Here is a 13,184-nt window from a genome sequence, read left to right as displayed (position 1 = left end):
TCAGTGAAGTAAAACAAAAAAGCGTGCATAATATCGCGCGTGTGTGCACAAAATACAAAAATAGAAAGGCACAGAGAAAAAGGCTTCAAAAAGTGCCATTTTGTTTACATTGAATCAATAATGATTTTGGAATCGTTTTGCGTTTAAAGAATTCAAAATTTCCTTTTCCAAAAAATCAGCATATATATGTGCCCCCAAAAAACATGATGTGTACGGCATTCGATGTGCGTTTTCTGGTACTGGGAAATAATCAAAATATGTCGCTTATCAATTCCATCACATTGCCATTTCTCATAATATGTGCATGTTTGCCTTCTTCTTCTTATTATTCATTCACTCAAACAACGCACGCTGTGGAAGCGTAGAGAATATTATTCTGTGCAAGTAATATGGTAATAAGGAAGTGAACACAAAATATATATATTGAAACTTTTTTTTGTTAGAATTTTTTCTGGTGGAACCAACAAAAAAATCATTCTGAACAATGAATTTATTTATGTCATTATTTGGATTATTATTATGTGGATTATCATGCGAGTCTGTTAAAACACTTGGTAAGGAACAAAACATTTAATAAATTTCATCATTTTATTGCTTTTTTTTTTTTCGTCGTATCCAACGACAATATGCATTGCCATGTGCGTTTAAACAGCGCAAATTAAATTTTTTTCCACTCAGTCTGTGATGCTGAAAACGAGAACTTTAGAGACATCATGTGTTGATCAAAATTGCTCCGTGCGAGGATTATGTGATGATAATTTATTTTTCCTATAGTGTGAGGTGAATGCGGTAGGCATCTGACGGGTTAATTATCGTATAAAACTTTGTGAAATATTCGAGGGAATTTTACTTCCTTTTTTTTGTTGTTAGATAAAATGCGCGCTTTAGAGCTTTTTTGAAATTAAAAATTGATGGAAATTTATTGAAATAAATTTAAAATTTTAATATCAGAAGCAATTTTTTATCGACTGACTTGAAACTGCTGGAGAGATAGGAGGGAAAAATGTTGTGAATTTTGCCTTAGAATTTTCGTTAGGAATTGAACTTGGTTTTGTGAGCAGTATGAAAGAATTTTAGTCATTTCTTATTTACTTGCTTAATTTAACCAGGCTCTTGATCATGTGGAACTTAGGATTTAGCAAAAAGGTTTCCATCTGATGTCTGGCTCTATATCACATAATTTGTACAATTTTTCTGTCAGCACGTTAAGCTGACAGCTGGAACATGGCTCGATACCTCTTCATTCCTACTATATTTTGATACCAGAGATGCACTGATTGTGATACCCAAGGAGCCTAATTTTGGATATTTACTCAGTATTCCTCATTGATCCGTATTGATTCAATATTCTTAAAATCATGTTTTTTTTTTCTCATTTCCGGTCAGAGTATTTAGCTGAATTTAATAAACTACCAAAGTTCTTTATATGATTGGAAATCGAGTCTATTACTTAGAATGATAAATTTGGTACTATCTATGATCCAATTTTACTTGAAATTCTCAAATTGTCCTTATTGAAGTTTGAACTTTGACTCTGAATTCTGACGAAATTCCCACAAATATTACTCCTATACCCAAGTTTAAAAATAAATTTTTTTCTCCTAATTGAAATTCAAATTTATACTCAAAAATACTTCCTATTAAATTTTCTAATTAATATTCTACAAACTTATCTTGAACTTATTATTTAAATTCAGCAGAAATTTCCTTTAAAATATACTCTTAAGCATCATATGCTACCTCTTCAATGACGAGATCCTTAATGAGGAAATGTGTTGATATTAATTTGAATAGTACATCCTTACTATAATTTCCATAAAGACTTAATTAATGAGACACAATGAATTAATTACAGAAATATTGTTTAATATTCATAAGCCACTATAAGTCCTTCATGATACATACTCACATATTCTAGTCTAATAATACAAACATCCATTCAGAGAAACAAGAAGCAAAACAAGGAACTTACATGCTTGGCATTTCAAAAGAAACTTTGTGTTTTTTTTGTTGTTTTGTTTCAAACTTAATGATGAAGTCATGACATTACCCCATGGAACCAGCTCAATTTTTGATGTCTCTGTTAACGAAAGGAAGTAACAACCCATATCATCGTCATATCAACATTTTCTAGTATGCTATAATGTTGACAGAAATATGAAGAATAAAAAGAGAGAGAGATTGTAATGCTTAGCGTGGATTTTTTGTGGATGGGGGTATGGATTGTTGGCAGTTTAGGGTTGTTGGTGGATTTGTGTTGTGAGGGGTCGGGTGCCAGGTTTTTGGGGTATGATTTAGTGAAATAAGATAGAATTGGAGCAGTAGTGAGCAATTTTTCGTGGCATAATTTGGTGGTAAGCCTCTACCAAAACACATCCAACTACAATTCATGACATTTCCGAAAAATGGGGACACACAGGTTACCCACCACTGGATTAGAGCATATTAGTGTTATTCTGATTCGATTCCATGTATTGAAAGCCAGAACTGATATACTAGACAGGACAAGGCATGGTAATGTTTAGTTCTTACTTCCTCGAATAGGATATACCCATCTACATTGTCTAGCATCGAAAATCGGCTTTATTTAACAGTTCCTAGCAAATCGTAAGCAATTTTTCCAAAAAATATAGTCGAGATTGATCTTTAAGCATACCCTTCCTCTCCCTTGGCCCTTTGATGTGGAATCTTGATTGAACTGAAGCAAGGATTGACATTATTGGCCAATTTCCTTATTTTCGAGTATTTAGGTATCAATTCCAATCTGAAACTGATCAAAATGTCAAAAGCATTAAAAACATCCAGAATCGCAAAAAGTGACTAGTCACTTCTGCATCTTGCTCCTGTCTTAAAAGTACCAAACCAACAATGCTCCTGTCTAACAAAATCATCATAATTTTTAAAAATACTAAAACTGTCTACCATTAAGTCATTTCCCCTCATAACTCTTAATTACCTCCTCCCCATAGTAATAATTTATGGACACAAAAACGCAATCAACTCATCATCCAACATTAATTCCTCTAACTCGTCTCTCTCTGTGTTATTTCCTCATTCCTGCTCACATGAGCAGCAGACTTTTTATTTTCGGGAGGATGTAGAAATAAAAAAAATTATACAAATAAAATAGAGTACAGCAGCAAAAAAAATGGAACATAAATTTCACTTTTTTCCCCCAGCATAGCAGCAGGGAGGCACAGAACTTCAAATAGAACAAAACCAACAACAACAAAAATTTCCCTTCACGTTTTGATGACTTTTTAAATTAAAAGTCCAATGTAATGCGATGCGATATACATGTTTGAACATAAATGCGACATATACACAAAAAAATATAAAGTATAAAGGCACAAGAAGAAAAAAAAAATGAAAACGAAATTTAATGAAACTTTCTTGTTAGCATTCGACATTCTTTGTGCTTGTTATGCTTACATAATAATATTATATGTTATGAACAGATGATGACGAAAAAAATGGCAACACAACGCACATACGTAGCTATATATCCAACACAAAAAAAGAATGTTTTTGGGTGAAAAAGGTATGCGACGAAAAATTGTTATTTGTCGCTTTCAGGTGACATTTCACGATTTTTAAAGGTGATGTGCCATTCAATCTTGGAACATAAATATACTCGTTATGTGCCTTTTATGCCTAACTCACTAAACAACAAAAAAGGCTGTAGCCGAGGAAAAGTGAAAGTGAATGAAAAGTTTTCGTTTGTTGCGTTTCGTTTTGAATATATTGGAGGTTCCGACAGAAAAAAAGTTTGGGATCTTTTTTTTCTTCTATTTTATGTTAGGCTCCATTCAGAAGTGACGTCAGGCATCAAAATCCGTACTCAAAAAATCCAAAAAGTATCCTCTACCATATAGCCCTGTCTACTCTGGTCCTTAACAATAGCAAATTTGAGTGAAATGACAGTTATGTCGCTAATTGTACGTTAGGTGATGTCAATTGATGTCGTTTAGACCTGACTATCGCCCCTAGACCTTAAACTGGTCAAAATAGTCCAGAACCTCTGAATTTCAAAATAAGAAACCAGTATCTTCAATCTATATTTCCCACAAAACATCATTTACAAACGAACCCCACAAAAATAATATATATTTTTTCTCAGCTGTCCTCTAGAGATTCGAGCAAAGCAAAGGTGCAGGAATGAAAAAAAAAAGTTTTATGAATTTTATGATTGTGTAATTTAAGTGTGACAATTGGATTAGAATATTAGATTTTTTGTTGTTATTGTTGTTGAGGATGAAGAAATTGAGGAAAGTGACCGAAAGATCATGAAAGTTATGCAGGATGGGCTGCACACATGGAGAACATTTTCTGTGAGAGCATTTATTGTTTTCTTTTTTGCTTGCTAATAGATCAATTGTGATTCATAACTATCCATAGGTTTTTAGTTTGTAGTTAAGGATGGCGACTTGCTTGACATGGTGATAACCAGAGCCTCATTTGACTCAGCATCATTATATGGATTTGATTGATTGTCCACACATCGAGATGATGAAGTTGGTACATAGTGAAGTTAGGCAAGGGTTCACCACCTTTAAGATAATTTTCAAGAGGACCTGATTGGAACCCTCGATTGAAAACTCAGACGGCATACAGGTTGCCCACCTCTGGCTTATTCTGTCCAAGCATTTGTTGCTATATCTGATAATATGGATTACATTGGTTTGGTACCAAAAAAATCTCTTCCAACTTAATCCGACAAGCACAAAAAATAAAGTCATCCAAACAAACTCAAGTTGCCTCGATCAAAATCCTTTTAACCCTTAAATTTACTACTGGAACCACTATTTATTACTGGCATCAGCCGTAACAGCCAGCAGAAAATCCAAAGAAGAAGAAAATCTTTTTTATGCTTTTTTTGCTACACACAAGGCTGGCTTTCCATTTCCTCGTCTTGCATCAATTCTAATTTCATTTGGGAATTGTTCATAAGTTATGAATCTGATAAGATTTGTGTTTATGTTATAAATGGATGTTAGGGATTTTTATTTTTTTCTTGGCAAAATCGAATGAGCAGAAGGTCGTAAAGATGGGAATTAGGAGCGACTGAGAAAGTGCACAGCAAGCTGAGACTGTCGAAAAAATAATTTTTCTGTGCTGGCTTTTTGAGCTCATTTAATTAAGAATAGCAAAAAATTATATTGGGAGATGAAAGGCTAATGGAAAAGTTTATGCTGAATTATCTATAGATAATAATTACATAAAGGCGGAAATTGCCTTTTACAAGATTAATGAAAAATTTCCCATCGAGATTGCAAAAAACAAACTTTGAGAGCAAAAAAATGCAGTAAATTAATTATTTTAGTGATCATTATCTATTAAGCTGTTGAAATATGCAAGCTATCTTAAATGGGAAAATCGTTGAGTGGAAAATTGATTCTCAGACTGACTTTTTATTGGATTTTATCGTGTCTGGCAGACTTTTGTAGTTAATTGTTTTGTAAATTAATTAGTTTTGCTGCTTGTTTGTCTGAAAAATTGTAACTGTCATTCAAAATTTGAATTTTTTATTACTTGAAGTTGGCTTTAATTGAAAATTACAAGCGAAGTTGACTGCGATTATCAATTAGTTATTAAAATTTAAATGAAAAATTCAAACTGTCATTTGAAATTTGAAATTTGCATGAAGTTGGCTGCAATTGGACTTTTTGTTAAAATTTAAATTTGAAATGACCGTTATTTTTATTTTTTTAAATCATCGGCAGATCAATTGTTATCATAAAATTTATTAAATGGCATCAGGACATTGCTCATGCTTGCCAATACCAAATGTTATACTGTTCTATCAATTCTATCTATTCACAAATCGACCTCAATTTCAATAAACCTATCAAAACTTTAATAAATGTCAATTTACTGATGAAAGCCAATTTACTGATCAAAGTAAGCCTTCATACCAACAATTACCGCCAATATTCAATAAATTTTCATATTACTGAAACCAAATCAAATCTTCCATACTTAATTACTGTCCATAATGAGTGAAAATTGATAATGGCTTCCTGCAGTCCACTGAATGCACTCATTTATTAACTACCTAATTACAAACTTCAATATCCGTCCATTCATCCATTACAATTAAAAAAATTGTCCCTTGTCAGATGAGTAACCGTGTTTATGATGCATGGTTGCAGGCACAGCAACCACAAACTACTGATGACAGTAAATTACAGGAAATATCAATTTTCATTACGCAAAAAAATTAATATCGCCATTTTTAAAATGATTAAAAATCAAAGAGTTATTGGAAAAATGTCATGAGATAAGTCAGTGGTGCACAACCTTTTTTTCGGGGTCCACCTTAGTGGTAAGCTTCAATCAAATGCACAGTATACGATTTAACTTTCATGATTCATGGCTCTAGTGTGTCGCTGCACGCAGGTTGCATACCCCTGAACCAATTGAATCTGTAAATATTTGAGCACTTTACATCCTTTCTGTATGCCATCATCCGTGTGTGCATGGAGGTTTTAATCAAAATTATTCCAAAAGACTTAAACGGTATATTAAGTAATAAGAAATGTAAAGAATGCGTGGGAATCATGCCATATTTACATAATTCAATAAAATTTGATGATGATGCTGTGTAGGCAGCCAGTTCATGAGAAGTTTTGTAAACATTTGCGCAAAAAATTAAGAAAATTTTTATGATTTTTATGTAAGTATTCTCGAAAATATTTAATTAATTGGAGTTAAAGAGGTAATGAGATTCTGTTTTGTGGTAAATTAGGTTTGGTTAGTAATGGAAAATTGATAAAAAGTTCTCAATTTACGTGTGGGTTGTGAAACGTGCTTATTAAAATTCATCAACGATAATTTATTAAGTGGGCTTCAAAAATAGCCTTTTAGTGGTTTTTTGACATTGTTATTCTAGGCAGTTATGGTAATAAGCTTGCTAACCTTAAGTTTTTGTTGGTGCTTTAGATTTGAGTCTATTTATAGAATTTGAGGGATGTTGTGTAATGGTTGAATGAACAAGTTAAAGTTTTGGATCAGGTGTAGGTTGATCTGTTAGGCCTTTGTGATCTAATCTAGATTTACAATTTCGAGACATTGTTGAAATTCGAAAATAAATTTCCGAATTTCTTCGAAAAATTTTTTCAAATTTTGATTTAGAAAATTTCTTCAAAAATTGATTTCGAAATTTTTAGTTCGAAAATTAATTTCGAAATTGTTAGTTCGAAAATTAATTTCAAAATTTTTACCTCGAAAATTAATTTCAAAATTTAAACTCGAAAATTAATTTCGAAAATTATTCGAAAATTAATTTCGAAATTATGAATTCGAAAATGATCTTATTTTCGAAAATCAATTTCGAATTTTCATTTCGATAGTCAATTTCAATTTTCATTTTGAAAGTCTAGTTAAGTTTTTCTACTTTATTTCGAAAAATTTGAAATTAATTTGAAAATCCGTTAATTTGACCGTTAAACAGTCAATTTGGTATTTTTAAATGAAATTTCATGTTTTAAAATTTTAGATTCAACGGCCAGTTCCTTAGTTCCCATCATTCTTAAAAATTCAATTTTCATCAGATATCCAAGTTCCTTTCAATATCAATTATCTATCTCTGATTCCAAAATTCGAAAGAAAAGAGATCCATTTACAGCATCAATTTTATATCCTTGTCGTCAACTCGACAGCCGATTATTTTTTTTAGCCGAATAAAAAAGTTAGAGTGCTGTATGCTTTACGACTTAGAAGAATTTTATATCTCCATTTTATGTTTGAATATGATAATCTATACAATTGTAGAACATAACTCATAGTAATGACTGCCTTAACTCTTTAAAACATTTCAAATTATCTCTTAAAAAATTTAAAACGTGCAATTAAAATTTCATATTTTCCCCTTATGACTTGAATATAAAACGAGGATGAGCAATCAGTCCAAATTAGAGAGAGGATACAATAAGAGATGAAAACGGTGCTCGAGGTTAGCCGCAAAAATACACAAAAAACAATTTCACTTTATTAGTTTAATCGCACGTTTTTATCTTCCTCGACGGCGTATCCATAAAATTTATATTGCCGAAAAAATTCCAACCACACACACACATACACACGCATAACGATGTTGGCGGGAATAAAATGAGAACAAAGGAAACGCAGACATAAGATTCATAGGGTTTTTCCACGAGGCAAGAGCTTTAAATGATTTGCTTTAATGTTAAAGCCACAAATGTGGCTGCTTTGACTGTCTGTTTGACTGTTGGAATCTCTGATGTTCTAATTTTGACAAAATATTTTCAAATATTTTTTGACCGTTATTTTTCAAATATTTTTTAACGGTTTTTTTCAAAAATTTTTGATTGTTAATTTTCAATTATTTTCCGACCGTTATTTTTCAAATATTTTTTGACATTTAATTTGGTTGAGAATCTCGAAAATGCGCTTCCTTCAGTCACCAATGTCCACATCCTTACCAAACTTCTCTTATTAAAGAATCTTACCACATTCTATCGACCCTAACACCTGATAAATTTTTATTGCATATTTCTCTCCGGATCTTTCCTTAACATCACTTCCGAGAGGTGCTAATTACTAAAGTAGATGCTGCCAGCACCAACAAAAAAAAGTACAAAGGAAACAAAAAACTTCGTAAATCTTAATGATTACATCTCAATTCAAGAGATGTCTTTTGGGTCACTTTTATTTTCTTAAAAATGTCCATCGGATATCCTTAGATTGTGCTATCCAAAAAGATAAATAAAGTCAATCTTGAGATAAAAAGTTATTTCTTTCTTTTCTGTTAATTAACAAAAATGATAAAAAAAAATAAGAAAATTCCCCTTTTTGCTTCTCGGGTGGAATTAGAAACGAGAAATCCAATTATTTATGCTCAACTTGAGATTGACGAGGAGCCAAAAAAAGGAATAAGAAAAACTTTTTTTTTCTTCCCTTAAATTCAAGGCTTTAAAGGACTTTAATTCTCAGTGACGTCATTTACAGATTTATAAAAATTATTACCAAGAACTGAATTTATTGTTGAGGGATTATCGACTTGTGCGACTTCCTTTTTATACGTGAAGTGTGTCTACTTGTCAACAATTGAGTCTGCAATATTGTGCTAAAAATATAATGAAGCCTTTTTCGTGAAAATGCTTTGGATGTGGAATTATTAAATTTCTGTAGAGATTGTGAGTTTGAAGATTGATGAGATTGGTTAGGTATTCGAAGAAAAGGAAGACTTTGAAGTTTTAAATATGTTAAAAAATTGTGATTGGATATAAGAAATATTTGTTGGAATTGCTGTTTGGCTTAAAATAACTGTGCAATGACTACTGCATAGATAAGAAGGTTTAAGTTTGTGTTGCGCCATGCTCCCTAGCAACCCCTGGTAGCTTAGTAGGTAAGGGTACTTGACATGTGATTGAGTGAGTGAGGGTTCGAGTCTCACTCGAGCTTAAGTTGAAGTGAAGTGCATTTTCGCTCTTAGTTCTTAGTTGCAGTAAGGTTCTCGAGACGGTTCATATCACGCGCAGGAAATGAGAATTATCCGACAATTTTGGAGTTGGTGTGATGCTGGCTAGACGCTGTATTTGCTTTTATTCCATTTGATTTGTGCTATAACAATTAAAGCTGTGCAATAAGTAATGAGCAGGTTTAAGTGTGTTTTGTGCCACAATACTGAACAAGCTCTTGTAGCTCAATGGTAGAAGCATGCGACCGGAAACCATAGGATGTGGGTTCGAGTCTCACTGGGGCAATGCTATAGAACCTTATAAAAAGTAAGATTCTGAGCATTGAATGCAGTGACTTTCGCTTATTATGTGGTGCCCTTTCAACTCATCAATACGAGTCGAGTCGACTTCCAGCTCCACTAAACAGTGGATACCTCCTCCAATTCAAATTGTACATCCTCAAAATTCCCCATATTTTCCTACATTCATCAACAACAAGTATTATCTCTCAACTTTTCTCCAACATCTTGACATTGGACAAACATTTGATCTTTCATCCCACACACTCTGTGCTCCCATAAACATTCTTAATGTCCACGAAATTCGCTCATTTACAAAATGTTTTCGTGGGAAATGGAAAAAAAAACTTTTTTTTCCTTATTTATATGCGAAATAAATTTCCCAAAAAAATGGCTATGATTGCCTCTTATTCTTACTTCTTTAAAGTTTCGTAGAACAGAAAGTCATTTTTCTTTGTGGTTCCGTTCATAAATGATGTCAATTTACTAAGAATCTGACTCACTTTTATATGGAATTGAGTCGACTTCGAGTTCTGCCAATGAGTAGACCCAACTTAATTAAGGACGTCATTTATGATCATCCCCTACGTGACATAGCCACGTCGTATTTTCGTGGCGTCATTCACATTCCGAAAACAAACTTTTTTTGCTCATCCTTAAAAATGTCTTTTTTAGAAAATTATATTTTCGGACGGCATATAAAAAAGGGACACTGGAGCTGTTGTGCATGCCAGTGATTTGCAAGACATTGTGGATGGAAGTGGCCCATCTCTTATTTCCTTGACAATCTCTTTAAAAGACAACTTGAATGCCTCTTGAATTTTTAATGGAAGCGAAGGAAATTATTTTTTGTGACAAAATGTCAGGCAGGTAGGCTAAGAGGATTTATGTGCTATATTAAGTTCGAAGTAAACAAGGCCATCACATGGCTTTTTAGATGTCTAATTTTAGTCAAAATGTAACTTTCTTCCTTAAAGTCAGCAGCAGCAGCTTCTCATCAGAATTAATATTGACATTAAAATGAAAGTTTTCGTCACAGGAACTTGCATGTCATGTTCATTTTATTAGCACCAACTTTAACTTAATTAATTACTTTAACAAACAAAAATTGTCGTCCATTGCATGTTCACAATTCCAGTTTCACAATCTCATGAACTTTTTTAAGCTTCCTTCCGGATTCTCTTCTCCTTTTGCCTTCTTTTGTTTGAATGGAAAACAAAGTTTCATTAGGGAAGTTGTAAATTTGGTCTTTGTTTTGGGGATTCTTAATGAGAAGTGACATTTAAGTCGGTTGTTTGGGGTTTTAGATGGCTATTTACTTAGTTTGAAGCTTTTTGGGTTTAATGAGAAAGTTTTTGGTTTGTTGAGCTTTAGTTTGGAGTTTTGGAAATTGTATCTAGTGGTTTTGGCACAGATAAATGAATTGAAGCTGAGAATCGTAGTTTAGGAAGTAGTATTCTTGAAATTCATGGCTTAAACATTGCTTTTGAACAGCAAAATGCAATAAATTTCATGTTTCGACTATGACTACAAAAACAGGTACCAAGATTTACCCCGGGGCTTGCACGAAAAACTTGATTGATGATGAATGCAGCACCTTTGAAGGCACACGATGTACAAAAGTAAAAGAATCTGGGTACAGACTTTCTTGAGTCTGCTCTAAGAAAGGATTTCTATAAATCATATCCCAGGTCAGAGTCACACCGACAGGGTCTCGGATTCCTATGCCGGGTACTTTCCGGACACATAATCAAAGGGGTAATTTAGCGACTACAGAGGTTTAGCTAGAACCCTAACCTAAGAATAGTCTCAATTGTGTCAAAACGTGATTTTGCCTCTTGAATATGCCCCTGCTAAGCCTTACAAAATGAATCTGCAAAATCACATTAAATTCTAATCCAAGAGCTAATACATACTTTAAATCATTTCCCTCCTCTTCCTTAAGTAACTAAAGAATTCTCGATCTTAATGAACCCACCAAACACAACACTCCCAAAAAAACAGAAAGTAACAAAAAGAAAGTCCATACACAAATAGAAAAGAAATTGCGAGACAAAGTGAAAAAAAGATAGACAAACAAAAAAAGAGACGAGAGATAAAGTAAGTGCCAGAAATGAAAGAATAAGAACAGCAAAAACACATCAAACATGAGAAAGCATGAAAAACAAATAAAAACATTTATGATTTATTTAATTTTCGTGTTTACTTTTATCATCGAAGACAAACAACAATTGTTGTTTTCCATTTTTCTTCATCCACTCCGGTCGTCTTAAAGCGAATGAGAGAAGGAAATGAAGAAAGTGATGGAACGGAAGAGAAAGGGATGGGTTGTGAGAAAGGGAGCATATTTCTTGGATCAAAAATGGAAATGGAAAGACATTTCGTGAATGAGAGGATGTGAGAAAATGAGTTTCGTGGGTATTATGCAAAATAAATATTGAGGCGATTTTGAGATGATGTAATTTTGAAAGGGGAGATGATTATATGGATCCTGCTATGGAAATCTATCATTTGAATAATTTTACAGCTAATTTAATTAAGTTTGTTGTAATTTCTGGTGCTTTGTATTATTTATCACCTCTGAACTTGGTGAAATCGTTGTTTTTCGATGTATTAAGCTCTGTATGTACTTAAAACTATTCCATATTACCATAAATCTACTCACATTTTCTAATTTATTCCTCAAAAACAATAAACAACTCGATTTTTCATTAGCATCCTATTTTCACACTTCTATTATTCACTATTTAATCTTGTTGCTTGATGCTTGATGATCTACGCTGTTTTAATACTTCTTATTTCCTTATTCACGCGTAAAATCACTTTCAAAACTTTAATCTTTCGAAAAACACATGTTTACTTTGTCTTAGTACAGTTTAGTACGATTTAGAACAGTTTATTTAATTCAAATATTTTTTAACCGTTACAAATGCAAGTTGTTTCAATGAAAACATCTATTTCACAATTAAAACTGTTAAATCTACTTCCTTAAGTTAAAATGTTAAGTTTGCAATTATCGAATAATCATAGACTCCATTTAAGCATCAAATCTTAAATCCAATCAGTATCCTAATAGAAAACTACTTCTAATTTCAATCTACATTAAATTCCATCCCCCAAAAACTAATGAAATCACGTCCAAATCTACTTCATCACAACAAACTATCAATTCAATACAACCAAACTTTAACTAAAGTTTATGTCACCCCCTTCCTTAACACCCTCAATAAAACTAACAATCACACTAAAAAGCAAAAGAAGAAGAAAAAAGCCATAAAACTCAATCACCCACCACTGCTCATCATTTAATATCGCTATTTCTATATGTAAGAAGAAGTGAGTGTGTGTGGTCATCGATCGATAATAAAAACGCACCATGTGATGATGAGGACTGGACAAAGGATAGAAAAAAAGGTTTACTTTTTTCCGGTGCTATTATTCATAATTACGATGAGCAGAATAA

At 32.6% G+C, this 13,184-nt stretch overlaps 1 protein-coding gene across 2 annotated transcripts in view; it reads left to right on the top strand.

Moving 5' to 3' along the window:
* The first annotated feature begins 221 nt into the window (after window positions 1-221).
* The window catches only part of LOC139098996 (putative receptor-type tyrosine-protein phosphatase mosPTP-1), a 141,700-nt gene continuing 128,737 nt past the window's right edge, over window positions 222-13,184 (top strand). The window contains exon 1 of one of the 2 annotated variants that reach the window (XM_070651389.1): window positions 222-554. In XM_070651389.1, coding sequence (XP_070507490.1) covers window positions 485-554 — 70 coding nt within the window. In that variant the 5' untranslated portion in view covers window positions 222-484. The remainder of the gene's footprint in view (window positions 555-13,184) is intronic. The other variant, XM_070651390.1, reaches the window with a different exon arrangement.

The sequence above is a fragment of the Chironomus tepperi genome, unplaced genomic scaffold (genome assembly GCF_022539635.2).
Source record: "Chironomus tepperi strain 1889 unplaced genomic scaffold, CSIRO-AGI_Ctep_v1 contig_456, whole genome shotgun sequence".
Lineage (NCBI taxonomy): Eukaryota > Metazoa > Arthropoda > Insecta > Diptera > Chironomidae > Chironomus > Chironomus tepperi.
The sequence above is the reverse complement of the archived record's forward strand: the minus strand, read 5'-3'. Positions and strand labels throughout refer to the sequence as shown.